General features: G+C 40.1%; 2 protein-coding genes across 2 annotated transcripts; one reads left to right on the plus strand and one right to left on the minus strand.

The window, feature by feature from the left end:
- Positions 1 to 103: 103 nt before the first annotated feature.
- hspa8b (heat shock protein family A (Hsp70) member 8b) lies at positions 104 to 8,093 on the minus strand. Its single transcript, XM_022218869.2, has 9 exons — positions 7,932 to 8,093; positions 3,755 to 3,964; positions 3,461 to 3,666; positions 3,085 to 3,237; positions 1,836 to 2,391; positions 1,532 to 1,734; positions 1,058 to 1,256; positions 719 to 951; positions 104 to 631 (listed from the first exon to the last, which is right to left on the minus strand). The coding sequence occupies exons 2-9, from the start codon at positions 3,957 to 3,959 to the stop codon at positions 446 to 448; spliced, it is 1,941 nt and encodes a 646-aa protein (XP_022074561.1). The 5' UTR covers positions 3,960 to 3,964; positions 7,932 to 8,093; the 3' UTR covers positions 104 to 445.
- A 16,097-nt stretch (positions 8,094 to 24,190) lies between these two features.
- On the plus strand, positions 24,191 to 25,928 carry si:dkey-4p15.5 (zona pellucida-like domain-containing protein 1). Its single transcript, XM_022194143.2, has 7 exons — positions 24,191 to 24,290; positions 24,381 to 24,610; positions 24,886 to 25,070; positions 25,230 to 25,302; positions 25,386 to 25,483; positions 25,568 to 25,648; positions 25,733 to 25,928. Exons 1-7 carry the CDS (start codon positions 24,191 to 24,193, stop codon positions 25,926 to 25,928), a joined length of 963 nt encoding a protein of 320 aa, XP_022049835.2.
- Positions 25,929 to 26,388: the final 460 nt, after the last annotated feature.

Below are 26,388 nucleotides of genomic sequence, written 5' to 3' on the forward strand. Positions count from 1 at the left end.
GACTTAGAGCTACCTAGTGATCAGTGAAATAATGTAAAATCATTAGTAGGACCCACACACTGGAAAATGCATCCTAGTTATACTAACTTCACAAGAAAACCCAAAACTCAAAAGAATCTTTATTTAGTCTCATTTGGCAAAATATTGTGCAACAGCAACCATTTCAGCTTCATAGAACAACCAAGAAAAACATTGGTGTGATACAAACATTAACAAGTTTAGGTGAAAGGAAGACAGTTGCTCAGAAATACTGCTTACCAAAAAAAGTCACAGTGCAAGTGCTGCCTTAAGCCTGGCATACAAAACAATTGTCATGACATTCCTCAAAGAATTGCGATTAATGGTTCTGACTACTTAGATAATGCTGTGATACTATGAACGCAATTAACCTTCACACCAACCTCACAAGCAGAAACAGCTCATGCATATCTTTTCAACTACTACTTTAGTCGACCTCCTCGATGGTGGGGCCGGAGGAAGATCCTCCTCCAGGAGCAGCACCGGCTCCAGGGAAGCCGCCAGGCATCCCACCCGGAGCCCCTCCTGCGCTTTGGTACAGCTTGGTCATGATCGGGCTACACAGCTTCTCCAGCTCTTTCTGCTGATGCTCAAACTCATCCTTCTCTGCGGACTACGTAGAAGACACAGAGATGAAGTCAAAGATCTATGAATGCCAAGGTGACAGGCACTGTAAAGTTAAAACTGCACAAACACTGACCTGGTTTCTGTCCAGCCAGCTGATGACCTCGTTGCACTTGTCCAGAATCTTCTGCTTGTCTTCATCGCTGATCTTTCCCTTCAGCTTCTCGTCCTCCACAGTGGACTTCATATTGAAGGCGTAAGACTCCAGACCATTCTTGGCAGACACCTTCTCTCTCTGCACATCGTCCTCAGCCTTGTACTTCTCTGCTTCCTGGACCATGCGTTCAATGTCCTCCTTGCTCAAACGACCTGAATGGGTCGAAAGATGGGTTTTATTTCAAAGAAACGCAACGTTGAATAGCTTGTGTCAAATTTCACAAATAAGACAGAGCATTTCAGTTGTTGTTCGGGTTACCTTTGTCATTGGTGATGGTGATCTTGTTCTCCTTCCCAGTGCTCTTGTCAACTGCAGACACATTCATGATACCGTTGGCATCGATATCAAAAGTCACCTCAATCTGAGGAACCCCACGTGGGGCTGGGGGGATTCCAACCAGCTCAAATTTCCCCAGAAGGTTGTTGTCTTTGGTCATGGCCCTTTCACCCTCAAACACCTGCAAATTTGATATGAGTTTGAACCATCAAATATTTGTCAGTATGGATTCTCAGTCATCCAGGTTAAGGTAGTTCTAGGAGCTTCAGTAAAAAGCAATGGGAATTCTCTTTTAGAGGCTTCAACAGTTTAGAACTAAATAAAGCTTACAGAACCTAAAAAAAAACAGGAGTCCAGTTGTGTTTTACTGAAGCTCCTTGAATCTTTAAATATTTCAGAGTTCTTTTTAGGGCAAATGCAATTTTAAAACACAAACAAACAAAAAAACATTCTTACCTGAATGAGTACACCAGGCTGGTTGTCTGAGTAGGTGGTGAAGGTCTGGGTCTGCTTTGTGGGGATGGTGGTGTTCCTCTTGATTAGAACAGTCATGACCCCTCCTGCAGTCTCAATGCCAAGAGACAAGGGCGTCACATCGAGCAGCAGTAGGTCCTGCACATTCTCAGATTTGTCGCCTGACAAGATGGCTGCCTGCACAGCTGCAGAACAAAAGGGTGGATTTGAGATTGAAATGTGAAGCTCATTTGTAGCTCAGCAGAGCATTTAGTTACTGTTTGATTTACAAGCACAGTGATGATACCTGCACCGTAGGCCACCGCCTCGTCGGGGTTGATGCTCTTATTGAGGTCCTTTCCATTGAAGAAGTCCTGCAGCAGCTTCTGGATCTTGGGAATACGAGTGGAACCTCCCACCAAGACAATGTCGTGGATTTGAGCCTTGTCCATCTTGGCGTCACGGAGGGCCTTTTCCACCGGGTCCAGGGTTCCTCGGAACAGGTCTGCGTTCAGCTCCTCAAACCGGGCTCTGGTGATGGAGGTGTAGAAATCGACACCCTCGTACAGCGAATCGATTTCGATGCTGGCCTGGGTGCTGGATGACAGGGTGCGCTTTGCTCTCTCACATGCAGTGCGTAGACGACGCACCGCCCTCTTGTTGTCGCTGATGTCTTTCTTGTACTTGCGTTTGAACTCGGAGATGAAGTGGTTGACCATGCGGTTGTCAAAGTCTTCACCGCCCAAGTGTGTGTCGCCTGCTGTGGACTTCACCTCAAAGATGCCATCTTCAATAGTCAAGATGGAGACATCAAATGTGCCACCGCCCAGGTCAAAGATCAGCACGTTTCTCTCAGATCCAACCTAAAATTAGTCATCTTTTAATTGGAATTTGTATTTAAACAAAGTATTGGACACATCCACGTATGCTATTGCTTCAAAACTGCAGAGGTAGAATACCTCTATTGTACAAATTTCACATTTTAGATTTCATTCCAAGTACACACACAAAAACTTAACATTAAGTTTAAAAGTCGCAGGTCTTACGAAGAGAACTGTAGATGGAATCGTGTGACATTACAAAGTAATATAATAAACTATTTTTAAGGTCCATCCATCCATTCTCTTTACACCGCTTTATCCTCACTAGGGTCGCGGGGGTGCTGGAGCCTATCCCAGCTGACTCGGGCGATAGCAAAAATTGCAGAGCTACAAAATTTGATGAGCGATTATGTAGAGAACAGACAATTTTCCAAAACAAATTTGGTAAGTGAATTGTAAACAAAATAATCCAAAATGTACTCATACAAGTGAATATGTTTTGGTTTTTATTGGACTGAAATCTCAGCCTATTTAGATTTTTCACCGTCGGTTGGAAAAATGGGAAATTTCAAAACACCATCTTCGGATGGGCAATTTTCAGCATTTTCTAACAATTTTCTGATGATACAATTTACTCAGCAGATAATCAATAGAACGATCATTTATGAAACAACTATATGATGCAGCATTAAAAAACAGGCTACAGCTTTCACAAAATACTAAAAATCATTTTACCTTTTTGTCCAGGCCGTAAGCAATAGCAGCAGCAGTCGGCTCGTTGATGATACGAAGGACATTAAGGCCAGAAATTGTCCCTGCATCTTTGGTGGCCTGGCGCTGAGAGTCATTGAAGTAGGCAGGCACGGTCACGACAGCATTTGTCACAGTCTGCAAAAACGAAAAAGTTGCAGGTTATGGAATTTAATGACATATTAATGCCATTTTGAACAGTGCAGATATTCATGATATTAACAGTCGCTGTGATTTTAAGGGACGTATGAGTCAAAACAGTTGAAGCTTAAGGTGTGTATTACTCATGCAGAGAACCAGTTCTGCAATCAAAAAAATGTAAGTTGATAAAAAGCACTTAGCCAAAGTAAAAAGGGTTTACCTTGCCAAGGTACGCCTCAGCAATCTCCTTCATTTTAAGCAGCACCATGGAGGAGATCTCTTCTGGGTAAAAGGTCTTGGTCTCACCCTTGTACTCCACCTTTACTTTGGGGCGTGAGGAGTCATTGATAACAGTAAATGGCCAGTGTTTCATGTCTGACTGGACAACGCTGTCATCAAACCGACGCCCAATAAGACGCTTTGCATCTGGGGGAAACAAAAGATGCAGTTAATAAGCAAAAACACTGAAGGTCACTAACCCAACTTGATTTTTCTAGTTAACAAATAATCATACCAAATACTGTATTGTTGGGGTTTAAGGCCACTTGGTTCTTGGCTGCATCTCCAATCAGCCTCTCAGTGTCAGTGAAGGCAACATAACTGGGTGTGGTCCTGTTTCCCTGATCATTGGCAATAATCTCAACTTTGCCATGCTGAAACACCCCCACACAGGAGTAGGTAGTGCCCAGATCAATGCCGACTGCTGGTCCCTTGGACATGGCTCCTGAGGATATAAAATAATCAGCTGTTAATCTGGATATATTGACAGATGAGTAGCTGAAGCTCTCTAAGCCGTGCGGTTACCATGATGCACGTTTGTAGTATGGAGTAATGGGGCTATTATCAGAGTGTGAGCTGCTCAAACAGAAGTAGAAACAAACTGTCTCAGTGAAGGGAAAGGTCCACAGCACCTGTTTTCAAGCCTTCTCATGTCAGACAGCTGAGCACCAAGTGTCTTTATTATGGCAACGGACAACAGAGAGGCAAAGACCTGCTCCAAGATGCAGATTTACTGTGGCCTGATAACCACAAAGAACAGGAATTTTATTGAATTTGATTATTATCTTTATTATTTAAGTTTCTACAGAGTGGACTTGCTGTTGCTCTATGTCATATACTAAAGAACAAGAATATATCAGCCTGAATGACATTAAGTCACTATTATATAAAATCAGTATTCCATATTGTTCGATTTATTTACAGAAAATCAGACATAGTAATAGAGAAGGGTTTATAGAGATTATCAGATGAATACAATAACCTGGAAAATGTTCTGATGTAAAAAAAAAAAAAAAAAAAGACTAAGGAGAGTCAAATTATTGGCACAGACCCCATATTTACTGTTGCTACAGCAGCAGATCTTCAATACACTGTAATGTTAGCTAAATGTTAAGCCACAGGGGAGGTCATTTCAACTTGGCCCAATGGTTCTCCTGGTAGACTGAAGGCTCCACTGGTGGAGCAAAGAGTCACTGAAGTCACATAAGAGGACTGATCGGGTTAGCAAAAGGGAAATCAGAGATGATATAATATATGATGGAATCGGCTCCAGACTCCTCAGAGACTGTGCAGACCAGCTCTGTCAGGTGCTGCTCCGCATCTTCAAACTGAGCCTGAGTCTGGAGAGGGTTCCTGTATTGTGGAAAACTGGTGTGAGTGAAACCATCTGCAACTCAACGCCAGTAAGACGAAAGAGATGACCATCGACTTCCGCAGGAGGAGGACACATCAGACTGCACCGGTGAACATCCAGGGTTTGGACATTGAGATAGTGGGCTCATACAAATACCTGGGTGTTCACCTCAACAACAAACTGGACTGGTCACACAACACAGAGGTCCTGTACAAGAAGGGCCAAAGTCGTCTCCACCTGCTGAGGAGACTGAGGTCCTTTGGAGTGTGGAGGACTCTGCTCCGGACATTCTATGACTCTGTGGTAGCGTCTGCTGTTTTCTATGAAGTGGTCTGCTGGGGAGCAGGGAGCTCTGAAAGGGACAGAAAGAGACTGAACAGACTAGTCAGGAGGGCCAGTTCTGTGCTGGACTGTTCCCTGGACTCCATAGAGGAGGTGGGTGAGAGGAGGATGTTGGACAATCCCTCTCACCCACTGCATGACACTGTGGAGTGTGAAGTAGCTTTTTCAGCAGCAGACTGAGACACTCAATCTGCAAGAAGGAACGCTATCACAAGTCATTCATTCCATCTGCTATAAAACTTTATAACATCAGCATCACTGGCTGATGTTAACACAAAACTGGACTCTATCACATCATCCTTTACCACATAATCTGCACAGTTCTTGCGCTATTTGAGTCTTCTTATACTTCACATAATTTCATAAGCCACTTTTTCCATCCTACAGTCCTGAACATATTGTGATTGTTATTATGATTATCATTATATTTTTGTTTATTGTTGGCTCTACTGTATGATGTATGCTGCTGTAACATGGGAAATTTCCCCGGACACGGGGAGTAATAAAGGATTATCTTATCTTATCTTATCTTATATGCATGAAGGTACTTCAAACGTAAGTAAGGTTTGCCAAACATTTTGGCCTCTAGCTTCTGAAATATTGGTAAAACATGACAAAACACCTGATGGTATTAATTTGGGCTCTTGGAACCTATGATGGGCTGATTTTAGGTATTATTCAACATTCAGAACCTAAATTAAAATATTTAAACTCATAGTGATATTCGTGATTATGAGTGTAATTTTATCTTGCTTTAAATATTGCTGTTAAAATAGAAAGAGAGCCTTGTGCTCTTCATGTGCAAGGGGCAAAAACTACAAGTTTAATTTGCACAAGAGAAGAATTTGACAAAACATACAAGTCCATACTGCATAAAATGATATTTTAATCAACACTGATTGACTTCTGTTGTTACTACAGCACCTTTCCAATGTTGCTTGTACTTACTAAAGTTAATTTGGTTTTGGTGGCAGGGATGCGATAGCAGAAAATATGAGGAAGCAAGTTTGCAGATCACCATGTTCATGCCAGGCATAAACTAACCGTGACGTCACCCGTTGGTTTCAACGCCGAGAAAACGAAACCCAGATTTTGCTACTTCCTGGTCGCCATTTTGGATTTTTTGGAGCCAGTGACATAAAAACCGTCATCAAACAGGCTGGACCGGAGAGCAACTCCGGGCAGGACCAGTCAATGGGACTGTCAATCAAGTATAGCCACGCCCCCTGGCTCCACCAACTTTAACGATTTATTTAAAATTCAGTATTGATTTATATTGATCTCTCATTTTGACCATGAAAACTAACGGGAAAAAAATCCTGAGCTGTAGAAAATCAGTCTATCAAATTTTATTTTTTCCAAAAATGAATTGGGGTCTATGAAGCAAAAGCTTTTTGGAGCCTACCCTAGGGGACGGCGTGATATTGCAAGTTTTTGACACTTCCGGGTGGGCTTCATTTTTGGAGCCAGATGCTACGTCCATCTTTATATACAGTCTATGGCTGAATCCCAAACCGCCCCCTACACACTCCCCCTACACTACCGAGTGTCACTCCAAAAGAAGTCACACTCGCAGCTGTGGAGGGCACCTATTATTGAAGGGGGAGGGTATAAATACGATCGTCAGGAATGGGACGCCCTGTCGCCTCACCGGAAAACGGAAGACGTCATTGCCATGGTAACACAAAGACGCCTACTGTCACGGCTGTAGCGCTGTGGCACAGGTTGCAACTAACAAGGATCGCTGCTGCTTCCAGAAGACGAAAGCATCCCACTTTACTTTCACTCACATGTTTTCCAGTCCTATTATCTGGCATTTCAAATCCAACAAATGAATAAATGAATTCTGTCAGTTGTGTTCAAATTTTAAGGTGTCAGGGGGTGCACAATTAAATCAAACGTCAGCGGAGAAAAAGATTTGTTTCTTTTGATTTATCTTTTTTCACCACTCTTTTTGTGATGTTCTGTTAGTGTAAAAAGGCGTGGGAGAAATAATGGACGAATATGGAACTCGCATCAATATGTTTGTTTCCTCCTCCATTTCGACGTTGCACTTCCTGAAAAAGTTGTCCAGAGTGAGCATCGATGCAGACTCGCTATTTAAGGGCTGAACAGTCCACTCCCCCTCCGCACTATGCGGTTTGGGACGGCCCTTAATATGGAGGACCCTCCGCGGGAACGGAACGCGCAAACGGAGGGGTAGTGTGTAGGGATAGTGTGTAGGGGGCGGTTTGGGATTCAGCCTTCGGTTCATGCTGCATCATTATCCTGAGCAGAGCTGGAGGGCGTGTCGCCAAATATTTCAGCAGGCAGGGAACTTTCTGGAGCTTTGCTTTCAGTTTATGTAACTTCACCGCATTTCAGCAACTTTGCGAACCTCATCCTTCCTTCAATGTTAACCGCAGTCAGATTTAGTGAAGACGAAGCAGCAGCATCATTTCATACCTGTTGCTGGTCACGACAAATAACTTAAATATGAAGCAAACGGTAGTTACAATGCACATTAACGTTACAGAAAGTTAGCTAACGAGGAAAATTACGGGGGAAAGTAACGCTGTGTGGGTGTTATATTAGCCAAACGGCAGCACAAATTAAGCTATAAATGCTATAAAAAAAATTAAGCTAGCTTAAGTTTTACAAACAACGTAACAGCCGTTAACAGTGATGGCGTTACCGGTCGGTTCCGGAAAAAAGTTCACAGAGCCATATTACTCACCTCCGCTTAATTCACAACTTGTGGCTTCAGAGTAGCTGTAACTGATACTGCAGGCCGGTTTCCCCCTGAGTGTGTCTGGGTGTGACAGGTCCTGCTCTCCGCTGTCAGTGTGAGTGGGAGCGGCTGCCTCCTCCAGGACGCTCCCCGTCAGAACTCTCTGGAACACGGGAGGAGCGACGGCGGCCAACCCTCCACCATCACCGCGCTGCCTCCAATAAAAAATAACGTCAGCGCATTTCCGCAGCAGTTGCTAGCAGGAAAGCTTACAGAGTTTGGTGGTAGTGAAGCATGCAGCATCACACTGGCCTGAGAAGATGAGCTTCATTTGTAGCGGCCAAATCAGTGCATGGAGCCCCGATAGAGTCCAGTTTCACTGTCGGTGTTACCTGCTGTGAGGTCCCGGGGCCAAAGTGAACTTAGGAGCCCCCATCATCCACAACACCTGTGGCTTATAGCTTACTGTGCAGTGTTTTTTCAGACTGTAGTAAACCCCAAAACATAAATAACTACAATTTTCAGTATCGTGTAAGATTTGACTTCAGGATAAGGTAATATGACTGAATTGATTCTTCACCAGAAGCAACTTCAAATACATAGAGACACAAATGAGGCATGGAAGAAGCTGAACAAGTCCTACAAATGTACAGTAAGGATACTGATATCTACACCTAACATTATGACCATTGACAGGTGAAGTGAACAACACTGAGAAGAGGGAACAGGTAGTGTCCAGGGTGTGACGCTGTGATGTTTCCAGCACTTTTCCCCACACTGGCCGTCAGTAAATACTGCATGGACTGCATGCCCCAAAGATTTTCCTGTAGTCCTGACTGTCCACTGTAATCTGTCTCTGTCCTTTTTGATGGCTGACCTAAACTAGACAATAACTGTGAAGAACAGACTGAATTATCACAGTGTAAAATTGAATTAGCAGCTCCCCGGGCTCTGTTGGGCCTTCTTCTTGATTGCTTAGCGTCACCTTCAGATCCTGTTAAACTGACAAAAAAGAAATAATACTGGCAATGATTTTGAGGTAATAGAGTAATATTACACATGATAATGAAATATTATAGAAGCAGAAGTGAAAAGGCACAAACGCACGAAGAGTAATTCTTATTGGCTGCCACTCAGGACTGAACTGAGAGTGAGTATGTTTTAATGCAAAAAGACAGGGCCTCAAGGGGCATACATGTCAACCCATTCAGATCCCCACCAGTATCACCCAATGGAAAAAAAAAAACATCTGTAAAATCCACTGAAATTCTATGAGATCTATAAATGGCAGCAAAATGAATTTGAGTTTTAATTTTCAAAAACATCGTGCTCACTGTGGATGATTTTCTTACAAATAAAGACATTTACAGGATAAACAGATGCAGAAAAGGCACAAATTTGTGCTTAAAAGTTTACCAGAATGCAGGAAATGAATCACTTGATGCTTAAAATTTCCTGTGGGTACTACACATGTTAGATATTAACCAGGGCTGGAGTGGTACTCAGTTTCAGCCCTGGACTTTCATACCTCAGACCGGCCCACTTTAGATCATGACCTATTACTATTAAAATCATGTAATTCTAGCCTTGTCTTGCAGTTTTTCTAAAATATTTCCAATTCAGTGCAAGTAAGGGTTGCTTCACAATGAGGATTTATTCCAACATGAGTGCACATCTCCAACATTATCCTTTACAACAATATCAGAATCTATATTCTGTTCAAATAAGTGTTCAAGGATATCCAAATCTTAAAAATGAAATAGAAGAAATAAAAATATTAAATTTAAAAAATAAAAAAAATAAAATGTGTTGCACTTTCTAATAACACTATCATCTCTTTTTCCTCTGCAAGGAAACAGTTTCATCACAACTTAAATTTCACAAATATGAGAACATCAGTTAAAGGGCGAAACCATCTGCAGCTCAATGCCAGTAAGACGAAAGAGATGACCATCGACTTCTGCAGGAGGAGGACACATCAGACTGCACCGGTGAACATCCAGGGTTTGGACATTGAGATAGTGGGCTCATACAAATACCTGGGTGTTCACCTCAACAACAAACTGGACTGGTCACACAACACAGAGGTCCTGTACAAGAAGGGTCAAAGTCGTCTCCACCTGCTGAGGAGACTGAGGTCCTTTGGAGTGTGGAGGACTCTGCTCCGGACATTCTATGACTCTGTGGTAGCGTCTGCTGTTTTCTATGCAGTGGTCTGCTGGGGAGCAGGGAGCACTGAAAGTGACAGAAAGAGACTGAACAGACTAGTCAGGAGGGCCAGTTCTGTGCTGGACTGTTCCCTGGACTCCATAGAGGAGGTGGGTGAGAGGAGGATGTTGGCAAAGCTCACATCCATCATGGACAATCCCTCTCACCCACTGCATGACACTGTGGAGTCTCAAAGTAGCTTTTTCAGCAGCAGGCTGAGACACCCACCCTGCAAGAAGGAACGCGATCGCAAGTCATTCATTCCATCTGCTATAAGACTTTATAACATCAGCATCACTGGCTGATGTTAACACAAAACTGGAATCAATCACATCATCCTTTACCACATAATCTGCACAGTTCTTGCACCATTTGAATTTTTCTTGTACTTTACATCATTCCATAAGCCACTTTTTCCATCCTACACTCTTGGACTCACTGTGAATATTATTATGCTTATAATTATATTGTTGTTTATTGTTGTCTATTGCTGCTCATACTGTATGCTGTGTGCTGCTGTAACATGGGAAATTTCCCCGGACACGGGGAGTAATACAGGATTATCTTATCTTATCTCCAACACTATTCTTTACAACATTACAATGTTCTTTTTTGCAATATCAAATATCAAGCAAATTAGTGTTCACAGATATCTAATCCTCATGAATAAAGAATCATTATTGCACTGTTGTCTGCAAGTTTGTTATTCACAGTATAGCATAACTTGCTAATGAAATTTTTAAAAAGCTTTGATTTTCATTTTATATTTACAATAACAAGAAAATAAAATCAGTAAAAGACAGAAATGAAAAAGGGTCCGTTTTTTCATTTTCTGAGACTGGAAGTGGTCATCAGCAAGTGTGGAGCCAAACAGAGTATGGTGCATAGACGCATAGACTGTATATAATATTTTTTCGTTAGTTTTCATGGTCAAAATGAGAGATCAGGTGGCCGATCTTAAAATAAATCAATTTTGAAATTTTTATAGAGCGTTAAAGTTCTGCGAAGCCAGGGGGCAGGGCTACTTGATAAACAGTCTGGTCTGGAATAATTGACAGGTTATGTGGAGGAGACATAGACTGTATATAAAGATATACAGTCTACAGGAGGAGGCAGCCGGGACTCCGCTCTCCTCGTTTGGATTAATTCTGATATAACTGTTGGTTTATTTGTTGGTGGAGCAGCAGAATCTCTTCCACAAACAGTTTTTCTGCCTGTTGGCTTGTTTTAACCAGTTTTCTACCTTCGGCTGATCCTACCAGCAGACACTGAAAGGACTCTGATAGTTCGGTAACTGTTTATTTTGTTATCGGTCCTGCTTTTAATGCACTTCATATGCAACTGTAGTGTCAGATATGTGTGCCATGCACTCCAGATGTTGGTGGAGTTTATTTCTGTGTGTATTGTCCAGAGAAGAAAGTTAGCATCCAGTAAATATAAGTTTTAATGTTAGCAATGCTAACTGAGCTAGCTGCTCAGTCATAGCCTGGTTAAAGCTAACATAGCATTAAGCTAACAATGTTTGTGTTGAGTTTCATGTAAACAGCTGAAGCGTGTTGTGTTAGTGTAATGTGGTGCGTTTAGTTAATAAAACTGTCAGTGGAGACACTGGTTCACATTAATGCAATGTTTAGAAAACCTAAATGTGATTAAAACAGTAAGGTTAAAGTTCTGTTTTGTCAGTAGTCCTGAATATCTGCTGAGTCTCTTAAAGGGGAACTTGTTTTTTTTTTTTTTTCAACCTGGGGTCTGTTTTCATGTCTCTTCATACATGTGAGTGATGGAGAAATGAATTTTCGACATAGCTCCAGTATTAAGCCAGGCAGGCAGCTTCGCAGCCCAGCTAGCGAAAAGTATACTAGCTTAAAATAAAGTATGCTTTATTTGTTTAGCACCTTTCACACAAATGACAAAACTAAACAAGCAAAGAGGGGAAAGAAAAAAAAACTACGCTCAAACTATTATTAAAATTCAAAAACATCTTTAAAAAGAAAAGATTAACACGGTAATAAAATGTTTTCTGACCAGGGGATGGAGGGAGTTTATTGAAGTCTTCTTGGGCTCAATTGGTAAATTATGTAAAATAGAAACTTGATTTTCAGTCCAAGGAAACTGCAGAGCGACAGAAGAACCAACATCTCCCGTTTTCTCCTTTAATGAGTCGACTCTTCTGGTGCTTTCAGACCAAAGAACTACAGACTCTTCACAACCTGCTCAAACTCTTGGTACAGGACCTCACCACACGGGTGAAGGTGGTTTCCTTCTCATTTCTGCTCTGAAGCGCACGTTCTCAAACTGCTGACAAATGTTTCTGCTGCTCTAAAATCTGGTCTCCAGAACTTCCTAAAAACTCTCAAAGTCTCTTCTGCTGCAGGTTTCTTTGTAGAACTGTTACAGAAAACCTCACTAAACCACATGGAGGGGCCTCAAGATAAGTCATCCAAATGAAACCATACAAAAACCAAACTAGCACAACCCAAACGCTAAAGTCTCCTGCAGCCTACCAGAGAAGCTCTTTAAACAGAATCAGGACAGGAACTCTTACCTTCTGGACAACCAACATTGGTTCACAAACAAGAATACAGAATGTGTCTTACCAAAAACCTCTGAAGACTCACTACTGCCAAGATAAAGACCCAACTCAGCTGCACCAAACCCACTAATCACTGCACACATTAACACCATGTGCTAACTGTGGCTAAAGAATCACATTTACCAAGACAACTATTCAGTACAAAGCCCTAAAACACACCAAGAAACACATTAAAGACAATTTTACTGCTGGAAGCTGGAAGTCAACGCCTAAAGAACAAACTAAAGCAACAGCGCCAAACCCGGTTCCGTGAAGAGAAGCAGAGGAAATGTTTGACTGCAGACATAAAGCAGGAAGACACTGAGCTGTTCAGGTGTTCCTGATAACACCAAGCAGCCACCTTGACAGCCAATAGGAACACAGCTTACTGGAAGTCCAGAGGGCTGGCTTAGTGAAGTAAATTTAATTTAAAGTTGAAGCAGAAAGTTAACAAAGAAAGTTGAAAACCACCTTCTGATACCTGAAATCTCTTGAGTTTTCACACATAGAACGCCTGAACATGTCAAACTGGTTTCATAGTAGAACCTTCACTGTAAAAACGTCATAGTATAGTGTGTTGCTGAAAAAACATTACAACCGGCTGTCTCGGGTCACCGAGGAGCAACACAAAAACAGGACAAACGCTGGTTTCCAGAGGGTTAGGCAGCTATGTATTTGTTTGAAAGAGTAAGTTTACAACAACACAACATGTGAGCGGAAACATCACAAAGTCTGTCTTTAGTTCAGCTGAAAATATTAGTTTTTGTCTTTTTTATTGACCAAACTTTTCAGGAAGGAGATGAAAAATAACTAAAGCTCTCATGTAGAAGTCCAACTTATTTTGGATCCTTGTGGAGAGTTTAGTCTTCATGCTTCATAGCAACATCTGATAAACCTAAAGCTTCATCACTAAATAACCTTTGACTAAAAAGACAGCTAGCAGACAATTTTCATGCCTGAGATTTAGAAATAAATTCAAAAGCTTAACATGATACTGTGCAGCTGGAACCCTTCGAACCCTGTTATTATTTTTCTTTATTCATTATTTATTTTTGTTCAAATGTCATTATTTTTTTCATTTTAACATTACTTTTTTGTTATTTATTCATCATCATTTATTTATTTTGTCTATTTGAATATTGTAAATATTAAAGATTGACAGTATAATATCTGTGTGTATAGCTATTTCTTTATTACCTATCTACTTAATATAATTTTTATATGAATTCAATGGTTTTAATTATTCTTAAGTAAGCAGTAAAAGAAGTACATCTCTGACGTTTATAACAAACCAAGCTGTTGTAAAATCGGTTGAAAATTGAGCAATCTACAGTGATTTTAAAATCCATGCTCCATTGACTTTAATGTTATGAGTGATGCAGCTCTGTCCCAAGATGGCCGCCATGTGGCGACGTTGCTCCCTTGCTCCCCATAGGCTGACAGCGCTCATGAGCCATCTAGTGTTTGCACGGACGTGTTACGTCACGGTGCGTCTGCCAAAAAAAGAAAAAGCTGCCAGTGGAGGCGGATCAGGAACAGCGATAGCAGCAGAATGATCAACCCAGAGCCATGAGTGAACACCGGACCTCGCGGCCCAAACATCAGACCGGCCCACCGGTAATTTTCCCGGTCTTCCCGATTAGCCACCCCAGGCCTGATATTAACACACACACACACACACACACACACACACAAAAAAATCGACAAATGTGGTGTTCAACTGCATCGTCATATTACAAAGAATACACACTGCCTGTGTTTGAGACATCAAGTGGCAGCATTTTAAATTGAAACTGCATCACATGGAAAATCAGTCACAGATGATGTTTTTGTGTCTCATATCTGATGCTCTAACAAATGTAGTTATGGCTGAAGTCATGCTTTATATTACAACACATTCTGCTGCTGGTTGAACCACACATACACTAACGCTCAAGTTTGGGGTCACTTAGAAATGTCCTTATTTTTGAAAGACAAGCATTTTTTTCAGTAAAGATAACATTAAATTCATCAGAAATACAGTCTAGACATTGTTAATGTGGTAAATGACTATTCTAGCTGGAAACAGCTTATTTTTAATGGAATATCTACATAGGGGTACAGAGGAACATTTCCAGCAACCATCCATTCTCCATTCTCTACCCACCGCTTTATCCTCACTTGGGTCGTGGGGGGTGCTGGAGTCTATCCCAGCTGACTCAGGCGAAGGCAGGGGACACCCTGGACAGGTGGCCAGTCTGTCGCAGGGCTACATATACAGACAAACAATCACACTCACATTCACACCTACGGGCAATTTAGAGTTATCAATTAACCTCAGCATATTTTTGGACTGTGGGAGGAAGCCGGAGTACCCAGAGAAAACCCCCGCATGCACAAGGAGAACATGCAAACTCCATGCAGAAAGATCCCAGGCCCACCCCGGGATTTGAACCAGGGATCTTCTTGCTGCAAGGCAAAAGTGCTAACCACTACGTCACTGTGCAGCCCCCATTTCCAGCAACCATCACTCCTGTATTCTAATGCTACATTGTGTTAGCTAATCGTGTTGAAAAGCTAATTGATGATTAGAAAACCCTTGCGTAATTATCTTACCATGTGAATGAAAGTGTGAGTTTTCATGGAAAACATGAAATTGTCTGGGTGACCCCAGACTTTTGAACGGTAGCGTAGGTGATTTTTTTTTAAAAAGCTGTATGTTGGGTTTAAAGGGAAAAAAATCTATATAATGTACATTACTTCTGTACACGAGTGATTAAATGGTGCCACCACTCATATTCAGTCATACTGCCAAAGTTTTTTTCAGTGGTCACTCACAGTTTTGCCCCTCTGCCCAAAGCATCTTTCCCATAGACCACAACAAAAAAAAAAAAACATAATTTGACATTTGACCTCCGACTGCAGATGAGGTCAGTTTTGGCTTTCTGAATTTTAATCCTTAGATGTTCTACATCTGAACTCTTTCCATCTCCTAGAAAAATGTTTGATATTTTCGTAATGTAAATTCTTTGGGTTAGTGTTTCAACTTGCAGGTTGAAACACTAATGCACCTGTGAGCTGCGAAACAAAGCAGAAGCAAACCTGAACCTTGAAACCTTCTCATCTTATGAACCGTACAGGAAGTTTTTAGTCGACCGGGTGGCATCTTTGGCGTCTGGTATCTAGTTCGCCTTAGAACATCCATAGCCTCAAGGTTAAGTAACAGTATACAACAGGATCTGCTTTAACAGATAATTTGGTTCATTACAGCTTGACATATTTTTAAATGTGGCTTAGTGACACGTGCTAACTCGAGAGATCCGGGGAAACAAAGAATTACACAAAACAGCATATGGTTTACATTAATCAGTTTGAACTTTTGTGTAATTTTAAACAAGTCTAACTGATAATAAACTCAGAAATTAGCCACCTGGGAGTGTTATTTTGCTAACTGCATTAAAAATCTCCATTGAGGAATACTTTTTCACTGAGCTAATCGTCCAGCATATTCATTTGTACAGGCTGGATTAGACCTGTAACAACATTTTATCATTTATTTATTTATTATCTTAGATTTCTTATTAACACTTTCAGGTGTGATTGAGTGACATTGTCATACATTTGGAGCTGCATTGGTGTCCACCAATTAAACGTCTTCTTTAACCCTTTCTTTGATCTCAACTCACTCCTTCCAAAAACTTGTTCCGTCTTCACTGCTGAATTGTTTTGCTTTGTTCTCTAGTTGTGATGAGAGCAATGACATCAAATCAAATTTATTTAAGTAGCACTTGTTAAAACAACCTGATTTTACCAAAATGCCATACATGTTGTCAGGTCGGCTGTGGTGAATACGTTTCAGCTGGCAAAAACTTATTTGACTCTAGCTGATGCAGTGAGGAGCTTCTCATTTCTTAAACAAACGTTTTGGAAAACATATCCTGTGGTTGTAGAAAGGATGTTAATCTGTCTCAGAAGGGTTAAATTATTGGCCTGCATAAAGCAAAGAAAACAATGAAGGAGATTTCTGAAAATACTAAAATCGAGTTAAGAATCATCGAGCGCATTACTAAAATATGAAGGATAGTGGTGAACCACCATCTTCGAGGAACAAATGGTCGGTCATGTGGTCTGTTCCAAAATGATGGGGGCATGAGGGTAAGAAGAGCAGCAGAGGAAGGGGTGCACTTATGCCGAGTGCCTACAAGCCTGTGGGGGTTAGGGTTATGATCTGGGGTTGGTCAGGTTCAGCAACGTTATGTTCCCAGAGAATGAGGTCACGTGAATACCTGAATATACTGAATGACCAGGTCTTTACATCAATGGAGTTTTTCTTCCCTGATGGCATGGGCATGTTCCAAGATGACGATACCAGGATTCATGGGGCTCACATTGTGAATGAGTGGATCAGGGAGCATGAGACATCATTTTCACACATTGATTGGCCTCCATAGAGTCCAGACCTCAGCCCTATTGAGAATCTTTGGGATCAACTCTCCCATCATCAGTGTAAGAGTTTGGTGAAAAATGAACGCAACTCTGGACAGAAATAAATGCTGTGACATTTCAGAAGCTTGTCAAAATGATGCCAAAGCGAATGAGTGCCATACTCAAAGTTAAAGGCAGGCCAACAAGATATTGGAGTGTGCAACTTTTTTTGTCTGGGCAGTGTATATAGATAATATAAAACTTGAAAAAATACATTTTTAAAGTAAAATAGAAGAGTATAAAATACAAAAACAGACAAAAGAGGACAAAAACTTGTAAGATCAATCTTTAAAATAAAAATAAATCTGAAAGCGTGACGATAGGTGAAGCTCACTATAAAGGAGCTGCAGCCTCAGATGATAATTCTCTGGAAGTTGAGAATCATGAGTGATCCATAACTAAACATAACTTTAATAAGACTGATTTTTATTTTTCACCACTCAATTCTCATATCTGACTGAATTTCAAAAAGAATTTTCACTTTTTAATCTTTAATGTTCATCTGGCAGCTATCGTCACGTTGCAGATTATGAGTTTATCTCCAAAACACATGAGGAGTTCACATTATCTTGCAGTACACAACAATTTATAAAGCACTTAAAATGAATCTCACACCAATAAGTTACATAATCAGTAGTGAGATTCTGATTGCATAACATTTAAATGGAGGAGGCTATTATTTATTTGCTTATTTATTGCACTGCTAGCTAAAATAGACACAGAGTACTACACAACTCTGACTCTTTGCAGCCAGTCAAAGTACCTACAGACTGGGAGAAAGAAAAATTTAACCACACCGATGTGCCAGGTTCAAACCTAGTGAGTCACTCTTCAAGCGTTAAGGGCACCGATACCTTTAAAATATACAATATAAAGTGCATCGCCCAAATATTCATGTGGAAATAGATTTTAAGATAAGGTTCTATTTCTAAAAAAGAGAGAGAAAAAAACAAGTGGGTCAGATCATCAAGTTCTAACAAATCCTGGGATTGGTTTACCTTTCATAGTGAGCTACGTATTTGAGCAGTGTCCTGATATGACCTGAAATAAAGGGCTCCTCCTAATTTACTGTCACAACAAGTTATGATACTGATCAGGTGTTGCATGCGTTTGTCAGTGTGAGTCAGAGTACAGCATGGTCTAATTACAGTCAATAGGTGTTAGAAAATCTATTGTATGTTTAACTAAACATTTCAATACTTTGCTGTTAATTTGATCCTGTCAAGGCGCAAGAGGAAATAAAGAAAGGAAAAGGTAAAATCTGATATGATATGATCTAAAAAAAAAAATCTAATTAAGTGTACATATCTACTAGAATATAACAGAATGTAAGTGAAGATTCATGTGGATTCACTTGGTTCTCTGTTCAAGGCTTTTGGAACCAAATGTCTAAAGTTTTACCTGAACTGACTGGTAAAGCGAAATCCAATTTTACTGCTCCTCATAATGATCTAAAGTTAGAACTGAGTGCTAGGCAGCGCAAGTTGTTGCCGAGAAGTCTGCCAAAAAAACTGTTTGTTCAACTCATGATCTCTTTACCCGGAATTGGCTGATACATTTTCGTGACATAACGCCACTTGAGCCGTCTACTTCCCAAAGTATTAAAAGAAAACTCTTCTAGTTTGGAAATATGGACACTGGCAGCAGTACAAATAAAGACTAAGCTCCTTCGGTCATAAATAGAGGAACAGTACATGCTACACTTTCCACAAATAAATATGTTCGACCAGCCCATGGGAGACCCTGAGATAGGTTCTTGGGTGGTGAGTATTGGAGGGATGCCACCATTGGGGGTAGGTGGACAGGGATTATCAATAGTTGCCACTTTTGTGCTAAGTTCAGAAGATGGAGAGGAAATATTGTGGAAGACCCTCCACTGGTTGTATCATTGGCAGATAAGAGACATGGCTTACATTAAGAGATACTGCCAGAGGCTAGAAAAGGCCAGCTTGAAGTTCTGATCATTGCAGCACAAGAACAAGCCCTGAGAACTAGATCCATAGAGGCAGAGGTCTACCACAACAGACAAGTTCCAATGTGCAGGCTGTTGGAGAGCTTCCAGCATATTGTAGCAGGGCACAAGATGCAAGCTGGGACTGCATTCACTAAGGGACATAACTAAGTGGCTGGGATAGTGTGCAGGAACATCTGCTCAGAATATGGGTTTAGTCCTCAAATCTCAGTGGGACAAACCACCAAAAGAGTTAAGATCCTGTGAGATTTTCAGTTCCAGACTTACAACCAGCTGATGGTTAACCATAAATGTAGTTGACTAAAACAGGGCAGCTGAGATAAATCTGGCAATCCTAGCTGGAAGGAGCATGAGAAGAAGCATGAGGCTTACGGATCAACTCGAACTAGTGTATTAGGTGAAGTCCAAAGTGGTCCCAGCAGTAATGGGAAGCATTAGGGTCTTTGACCTCCAAATTGGCACAGTGGCATCAAGAGATTCCAGGTTCAAATCTGAGGTCTTTATCCAATATAGTGCAGTCTTGGGAACAGCTAAGATATTGTGCAGCATTGAACTCCCAGACCTCTGGCAGATGACCAAGGCTTAAGGAAAAGACTTCTTATCTTCATTTAGGAGTGAAATTATAATTTATTTTGATGCTCAGGTTGCTGTTCTTGGTGTTAAGCTGAGAATTTGTAGGTTATGAAAATAGTTATTCGACTAAATGGCAATAAAACATGGTCTAAATGTGAAATTATATGAATGTATTAGGTGGTCATCATAGTGTTGTATTATGTAATTTAGACTGTTAATAAACTGTATTTTAACCTGCAGTGTTCCCAAGAGCACATATAATGGATCTACATTGAAGTGGCTATTCTGTTGCAAGCCCATAGAGACAAGCCATGTGTACATCCACAAACATCTGCCATACTTGTCTTTGTTTCGGGTGAGAATGTAAGGTCTATTGTTCCTCATATTTCTGTGCGTCATATTCAGTGAGTGTTATGTGGGTCTACACATTGTTGGTAGGTGTGAAAGGTGTATGTTGACAATGTAAAGCTCTGCTACAACCCAAACATGGGTCAGATGACGTATACTAAGTGAGAATTAATTAGAGAATTAAATGAGTCTATCAAAGATAGATGGATGCATCACAATCCCTCTTTTCTTTGTTACTGCCAATGGCCAAAAAACCAGAGATGGTGTGCTTCCACAAAATGATCATACAACTGGCCTATTAAGGGAGGTTTAAAATGCTTAATTGGAATAGCTTGCATTACAGTTAAGTTAACAAACTCCAAGTCCTATTCCAGCTCAGTATTTAGGTATGTAGTTGTGTTTGGTCATTTGGAAAAGTATATGAAACTGAAGAAAGGATACCTTGAGTTTTGAAGTTTTTTATAATTCACACAACTAAGAATGCACCAGCTTCAAAACCTATTGTAAATAGTTGATTTTTAATTCCATTTGTTGCTGCAAGTTTACAAAAATGTTGCTGTTTGAAACAAGTTTACTGCATGTTCATATTTGATATGTTTCTAGCTAATATTTCTGCATCTTAAAATTCCAAAACTACCATTCATCCATTAATTATATGAATGAGAGAAAGTACACACCCTGGATAGGTTACCAGTCCATTGCAGACCAGCACTGACAGACATAAAACCATTCAACTTATGATGAATTAAGAATCACCATTTAACTTGCTGTGCATATCCTTGGACTGTAGGAGGAAGCCACAACACCCAGAGGAGCTCCAAACTTGCTGCAAACAGCTGACATCCTTGCAAACCTTCTATACGTTTTTTTCCACAAAGTTATCACAAATGTCCACTGCAAGTTTGCCACAAATCCAATTTGCAATGAAAATACAACCTTTCTGCAGATTTACAGCAGCACTGCCAAAGGTCAACCTTCTGGTAAAACACTGCGAAAGCAGGAAAGATACCATTCTTTCCAGAGACACTATCTATGTCAAACATAAACTGACATATTTGCCACTAATTCCAGACTTCACGCCAGAATGTTAATAGAAGTTTCACACTACTGGCGAACTGGTGGCAAACCACTGGTAAATATGTTACTGGTTAATCTTGTCACAAGATTGTCAATAGTAACAAGATTTTTTGGTAATTTAATGTCTTTTCTGCAAATTATTCACAAATTAGTCAACAAACATTTTGCTTTTGTAAGGTGCCTTATTTTCTTAATGACAATATGAGGCTAGTATTGGTCTTGTTTTGTAAATCTCCATTCCAATAATGAACTGTTTTTTTAACTTGGGTAAATCAATGTTCAACTGTGTAAAGTTAACTTGAATGACCTCAAATAAAGCGGTGGCAGATTTGTTGTTACGTATTGACCCACATATTTGTATAAACTGATACTGATATATCTGTGAAAAGGTGGATCTAGAATCTATGCATCACAGCAACACTCAATACATGCTCCTGGATTACCGGACAAAGTTCTCATCAGTTTCATTTTACTGTTGGCTCTTTCCTAAAAAAAAAAAAAAACCTATTGATTCCTTGGTGTTTACAGGTTCTTTCTGTCTTAGCTGGCCAAAATATCAGGTACAAACTCGGTTCAGCTCATTCTTAAACCTATTCAAAGTCTTTGTTCAAGCTGAGTCATCACACTTTGGACACTTTGAAGAACAACATCTGTGTGCATAAAAGTGTAAGAAAATGCTACCTCCTTCCCCTTCCTCGACACAGAACATTTGGGTTTTTCAGTACAGGTACTGACCCAAATGTGACACTGGTCTGCACCAAGTTAGTATTCGTATTTCCCAAGGGTAACCACATTTACAGCTTCTGGGTCCAAGTTTTGCTGAAATGCGCCCTTAGTAACACCAATGGCATTGCTAGCAGACAAATGCTTATTTTGACAACAAAGGAGAGCTTAAAACTGGCATTTGACATTGGATATGTCTAAAGTAATCTATCAGGCACCTTTTTCAGGCTGTATCCTCATGCTGTATTATGGTGGTGCTCTTCGGGGACTCAGGAGTCTCTTTCGTTTCACGATGCTTCACAAAAGACTTTGGATCTCTCTCGGATAGGTGTGTCTTTCATTCACAGACTGTACAAAACAGCACTGAAAATGTCTATTTACAGTTTACAGCTTGAGGCCATAACAAAAAATGATCCATTACAAAACTCTGAAGAACAACACTGAGACTTTTATCAGATCAAAAGATCTCAAAGGAGAACACTTCTGATCATATCACTGATTCTGGCCTTTTATAGACAAATGAATAATAAAACAATGTTTATGTGTATACATTATAGTTTCCTACGCAACACTCTCCCTGCTCATACGCAAGACAGCAATCAAGTACTTTTCCACTGAGCAACTTTAAGCAGCAGCCATTAAGGCCGCATCATCCTACATTGAAAATAACGCTTTATGACAGACCAAATGCAGGATAATTGCTAATGCACTTCTCAAGCTGACTGCTGTAAATGTAGCAACAGTGCAAACATTTTGGTGCCATTTCTGTTTGGGAAAAGTGCTGATTACCCAATAGGTACAAATGATTACTTTTGCATGAAATAATTTATATTCAATATCCAATTTCCTGTATCTGTCTTGAAATAACAGCCTCCCAACAGCTCCTGTTGTGCAGTTTTCTTTCCCACCTCATCAAATTCGTAAAATCTCTCTCATCTATTACATCACATCACCACTAAAGACAGGGACAAAGCCAGAACATGTCAGCCAAACAAATAAGGTGTAAATGAGTGGACTTTTTGACATCATGTTGTACTATCATTCTTTGATTGAAAGTTAACATGTGATTCCATAAAATGATTATTTCAGATTTATTTAAACTTATGATGAATATCTTCAGTTAAATAGCAACATAATGTGCAATAATGGCAGTGACAAGGACTATTACTCCGTACAATTTGAGGTACTTTAAATGAGAATTTGCCATTTTATGCTGCTGTATATTTCTACATATTATTTATTTGACAACTGTAGTTAGAGTTCAGATTGAGATTCGACATGAAAAAAGTGATTTAAGGACTTTTCCAATGTTGAATCTCTGCTGAGTGTATTTCTTTCCCCCGAAGAGAGATGTTTTAACCAAGTGAGAAATTAATTCTAAAGCCTGTAAAGCATACATATGTATAGAAGCAAACGTGTTAGTGAAAGATTTTTATTTATTCATTTTTTTAAATAGCAAGTTAATTTTTCTACACAATCGAAATGCATGTAAAAGGCCCAGTTCATGTTTCACTATTGTATTCTCTCACACGCCCCTGTGGAGACAGTGGTATAAATGGAGTGGTCTGGTAGCAGAGAGCAAGACTGAAAATGAAGACTTGCAGGTGAGTCCCAAAATAGCTTTATCTGGTAGTCTGATACTTCAGGTTGTATTTATTTGTAATGTATTGAGTTAAACAAAGATAGCACTGCATGAAAATGTTTACACTGAAAAAAATTATCTTTAAATGTTGCTATTTTAACAACTTGCAATTTCAATCAAAATCACATTCATCAGATCAGATATAATTCGGGCAGTTTATTTTACATTTTCCTGATATGCAAAATGCCCTGTGACAGACTGGTGACCTGTCCAGGGTGTCCCCTGCCTTCACCCGAGTCAGCTGGGATAGGCTCCGCGACCCTAGTGAGGATAAAGCGGTATATAGAGAATGGATGGATGGATGATATGCAAAATTTCTAGATGTCTTTATAATATTGCATGACAATTTTTAATCAGTTGTGTCTTCAAAAAAATATCTTTCCATCCTGCAACTAAATTTGAGGACGTCAGTAGTTCAGCGTAAAGAAACTTTCTTCTTTCCTGAAAATAAACATGCATAGATCATGATTTTCTTGTATACTTACTATGTGTTGCATAATGGGCTCAACCTATTATCTTAAAGCTTGTCTGTCACACACAGAATGGGTGTCTGGATCTGTTGTCTTTGACATTTAAGAAAAAAAAAAAGGCCAGTGTACTTTCAAAGCAGTCTCGTTTGAAGGAAACTGGTGAATGCCCTGGCTCCCATTGTTTTGCTGTTTTCTCACAGGTCCCCATTAAGAACAATGAGGCTGGTCATTCTTGTGTGCCAGCTTGGCCTAATTCTGAGGACTGATGCCCAGATACCACCACTCTGCGTTCTCAGTGACACAAACAGAGCTCCAGGTTTATGGCATTTTCTTTGATATATTGTTAAGCTAGAGCTATTTTCAAACTTCTTTGAGTTACATCTTTTCTGTTTTTTATCTCTCCCAGAAAACACAGACATAAAGGTGGTGTGCGGCACCAAGTACATGAAAATGGATATCTACATTTGCCCGATATACCAAGCTGCTTACAACGAGTCCCTGATGGTGCTCAATGGTCAAATCAACAATCCTGACTGTTATGGGACTCCTGACTGGAATGCTTCCCCACCAGTTTTGAAATTCAGATTCCCCATAAATGCCACCTCTGGAAAGTCTTTCTGCGATAATAGCAATAAGGTAACATTTGCAATAGCTTTTGCTGTTGTTTTAAGAGTGTACGTAAAGTGAGGCACCTGTGAAAGATGTTTGGAATAGTTCTGGATACCACAATACAAGACAGCAGTATGTTGTTAAAGTTTGCTTTTGTTGTTTTTTTTGATGGAAATGAATAGCATCATATTAAAACCAAGGGTATGAAAGTCTATATATCTTGCATTGAATAATAAATCGAGTGACTTTACTGAAATATACATTTTTTTTATTGTTTGTTTTTTGGCTTATTTCACCAACAGATAACCAGTGAGCGTGGTGAAGGAGTGTTTGCTGACTTCTCAAATGTCCAGTACGTCAACATCTCTGGTGCTGTTGTCTCTATAGATCCCACTGCAGGTACCATCACCTATCGGAAGCAAATCATGTACAGGTTTTCCTGCAAATACGCGATGCAGTATCTGCTCAACAACACCGAAGTGGCCGTGTGAGTATGCCAATTTGACACCCAGAATGATGCCTGCATATTTTGAGCCATTTTGATATGTGTGTGTGTGTGTATATACATATACATATATATATATATATATATATATATATATATATACACACACACATAACATGAATTTATTTTCATTTAATGCAGATCAGGTGTGAGTCTTGCCATAAGAGACAACAATGGCAGCTTTATCAGCACGCTGAGTATGGCGCTCTATAGCGTAAGGCCTGCTTTTAGGAATTATTCATTCATATTTTCATTTATTATGCACAGTTTTATATTAATTTTTGATTTACTTTTCAGGATGCCAACTACAACGACCTGCTAATTGTCCCACAAACGGGGCTCAGTCTGAAGACCAAGATCTATGTCGCAGTTCATGCAACGAACCTAACACAAAAGTATTGAAGTTGTCACCGTTTTCACAGTATACCAGTTACGGTAATATGAAAGACACTAAACATTCCACCTGTCTGTCCTCAAAGCTTCCACGTGCTGCTGGACAGATGCTTTGCAACAACAAAAGCGCATCCCTTCAATAGCACCCATCATGATCTTTTTGTAGGGTGAGTTGCATAAATGGAACCATAACATAACCTTTTTCTGTTGCAAGATTTTTGTACAAGTGCATGTCTCTCGTTTCACCCAAGGTGCACATTTGATGGGCAGACCAAGGTGGAGCTGAATGGGAAGGGACAAAAAGCATACTTCTCCTTTGAGGCCTTCAGATTTGTAGAGCACAAAAATCTGACCGTTTCCACTTTCTACGTGCACTGTGCCGTCAGACTCTGTAAGGACGAGGACTGTGAACGTCTGTCTGTGAGTAGACTTGCATTTATAAATTGACCAGACCTTGTATATATTCTAGATAGATGGGACGGACTTCAGCTTTTTCTTTGCTCAATAGAATTGTACTAAGAGCCAGAGCCAGAGCCAGACCCTGAGGAGAAAGAGAGGGATCGAGGATGTGCCGACCAACGGCACGATCACCTCTTCCATCATACGTGTGGGCACAGAGGAAATAGGTGCGTCTTTAAGCCAAAAGACAACAATGAATCAAAATGTTTACAGTGAATTAAGGCACAAACTGACATTTCTCAACTAATTTGAAGAATTGTGTAACTTCAATTGAAGAGTTCAATTGCAAAAACAGGTAAGTCCGATTTCAGAAAACTAATTTTTTTATTGTTTACTTGAGATAATAATAATAATAATATTAATAATAATAATAATAATAATTTATTTTTTCTCTATTTTTTCATGTATTTTTCTACTGAGTCAAATCCACTCAACTTCAGTTTGATTG

This window comes from Acanthochromis polyacanthus, chromosome 13, assembly GCF_021347895.1.
Source record: "Acanthochromis polyacanthus isolate Apoly-LR-REF ecotype Palm Island chromosome 13, KAUST_Apoly_ChrSc, whole genome shotgun sequence".
In the NCBI taxonomy this organism is placed as follows: Eukaryota; Metazoa; Chordata; class Actinopteri; family Pomacentridae; genus Acanthochromis; species Acanthochromis polyacanthus.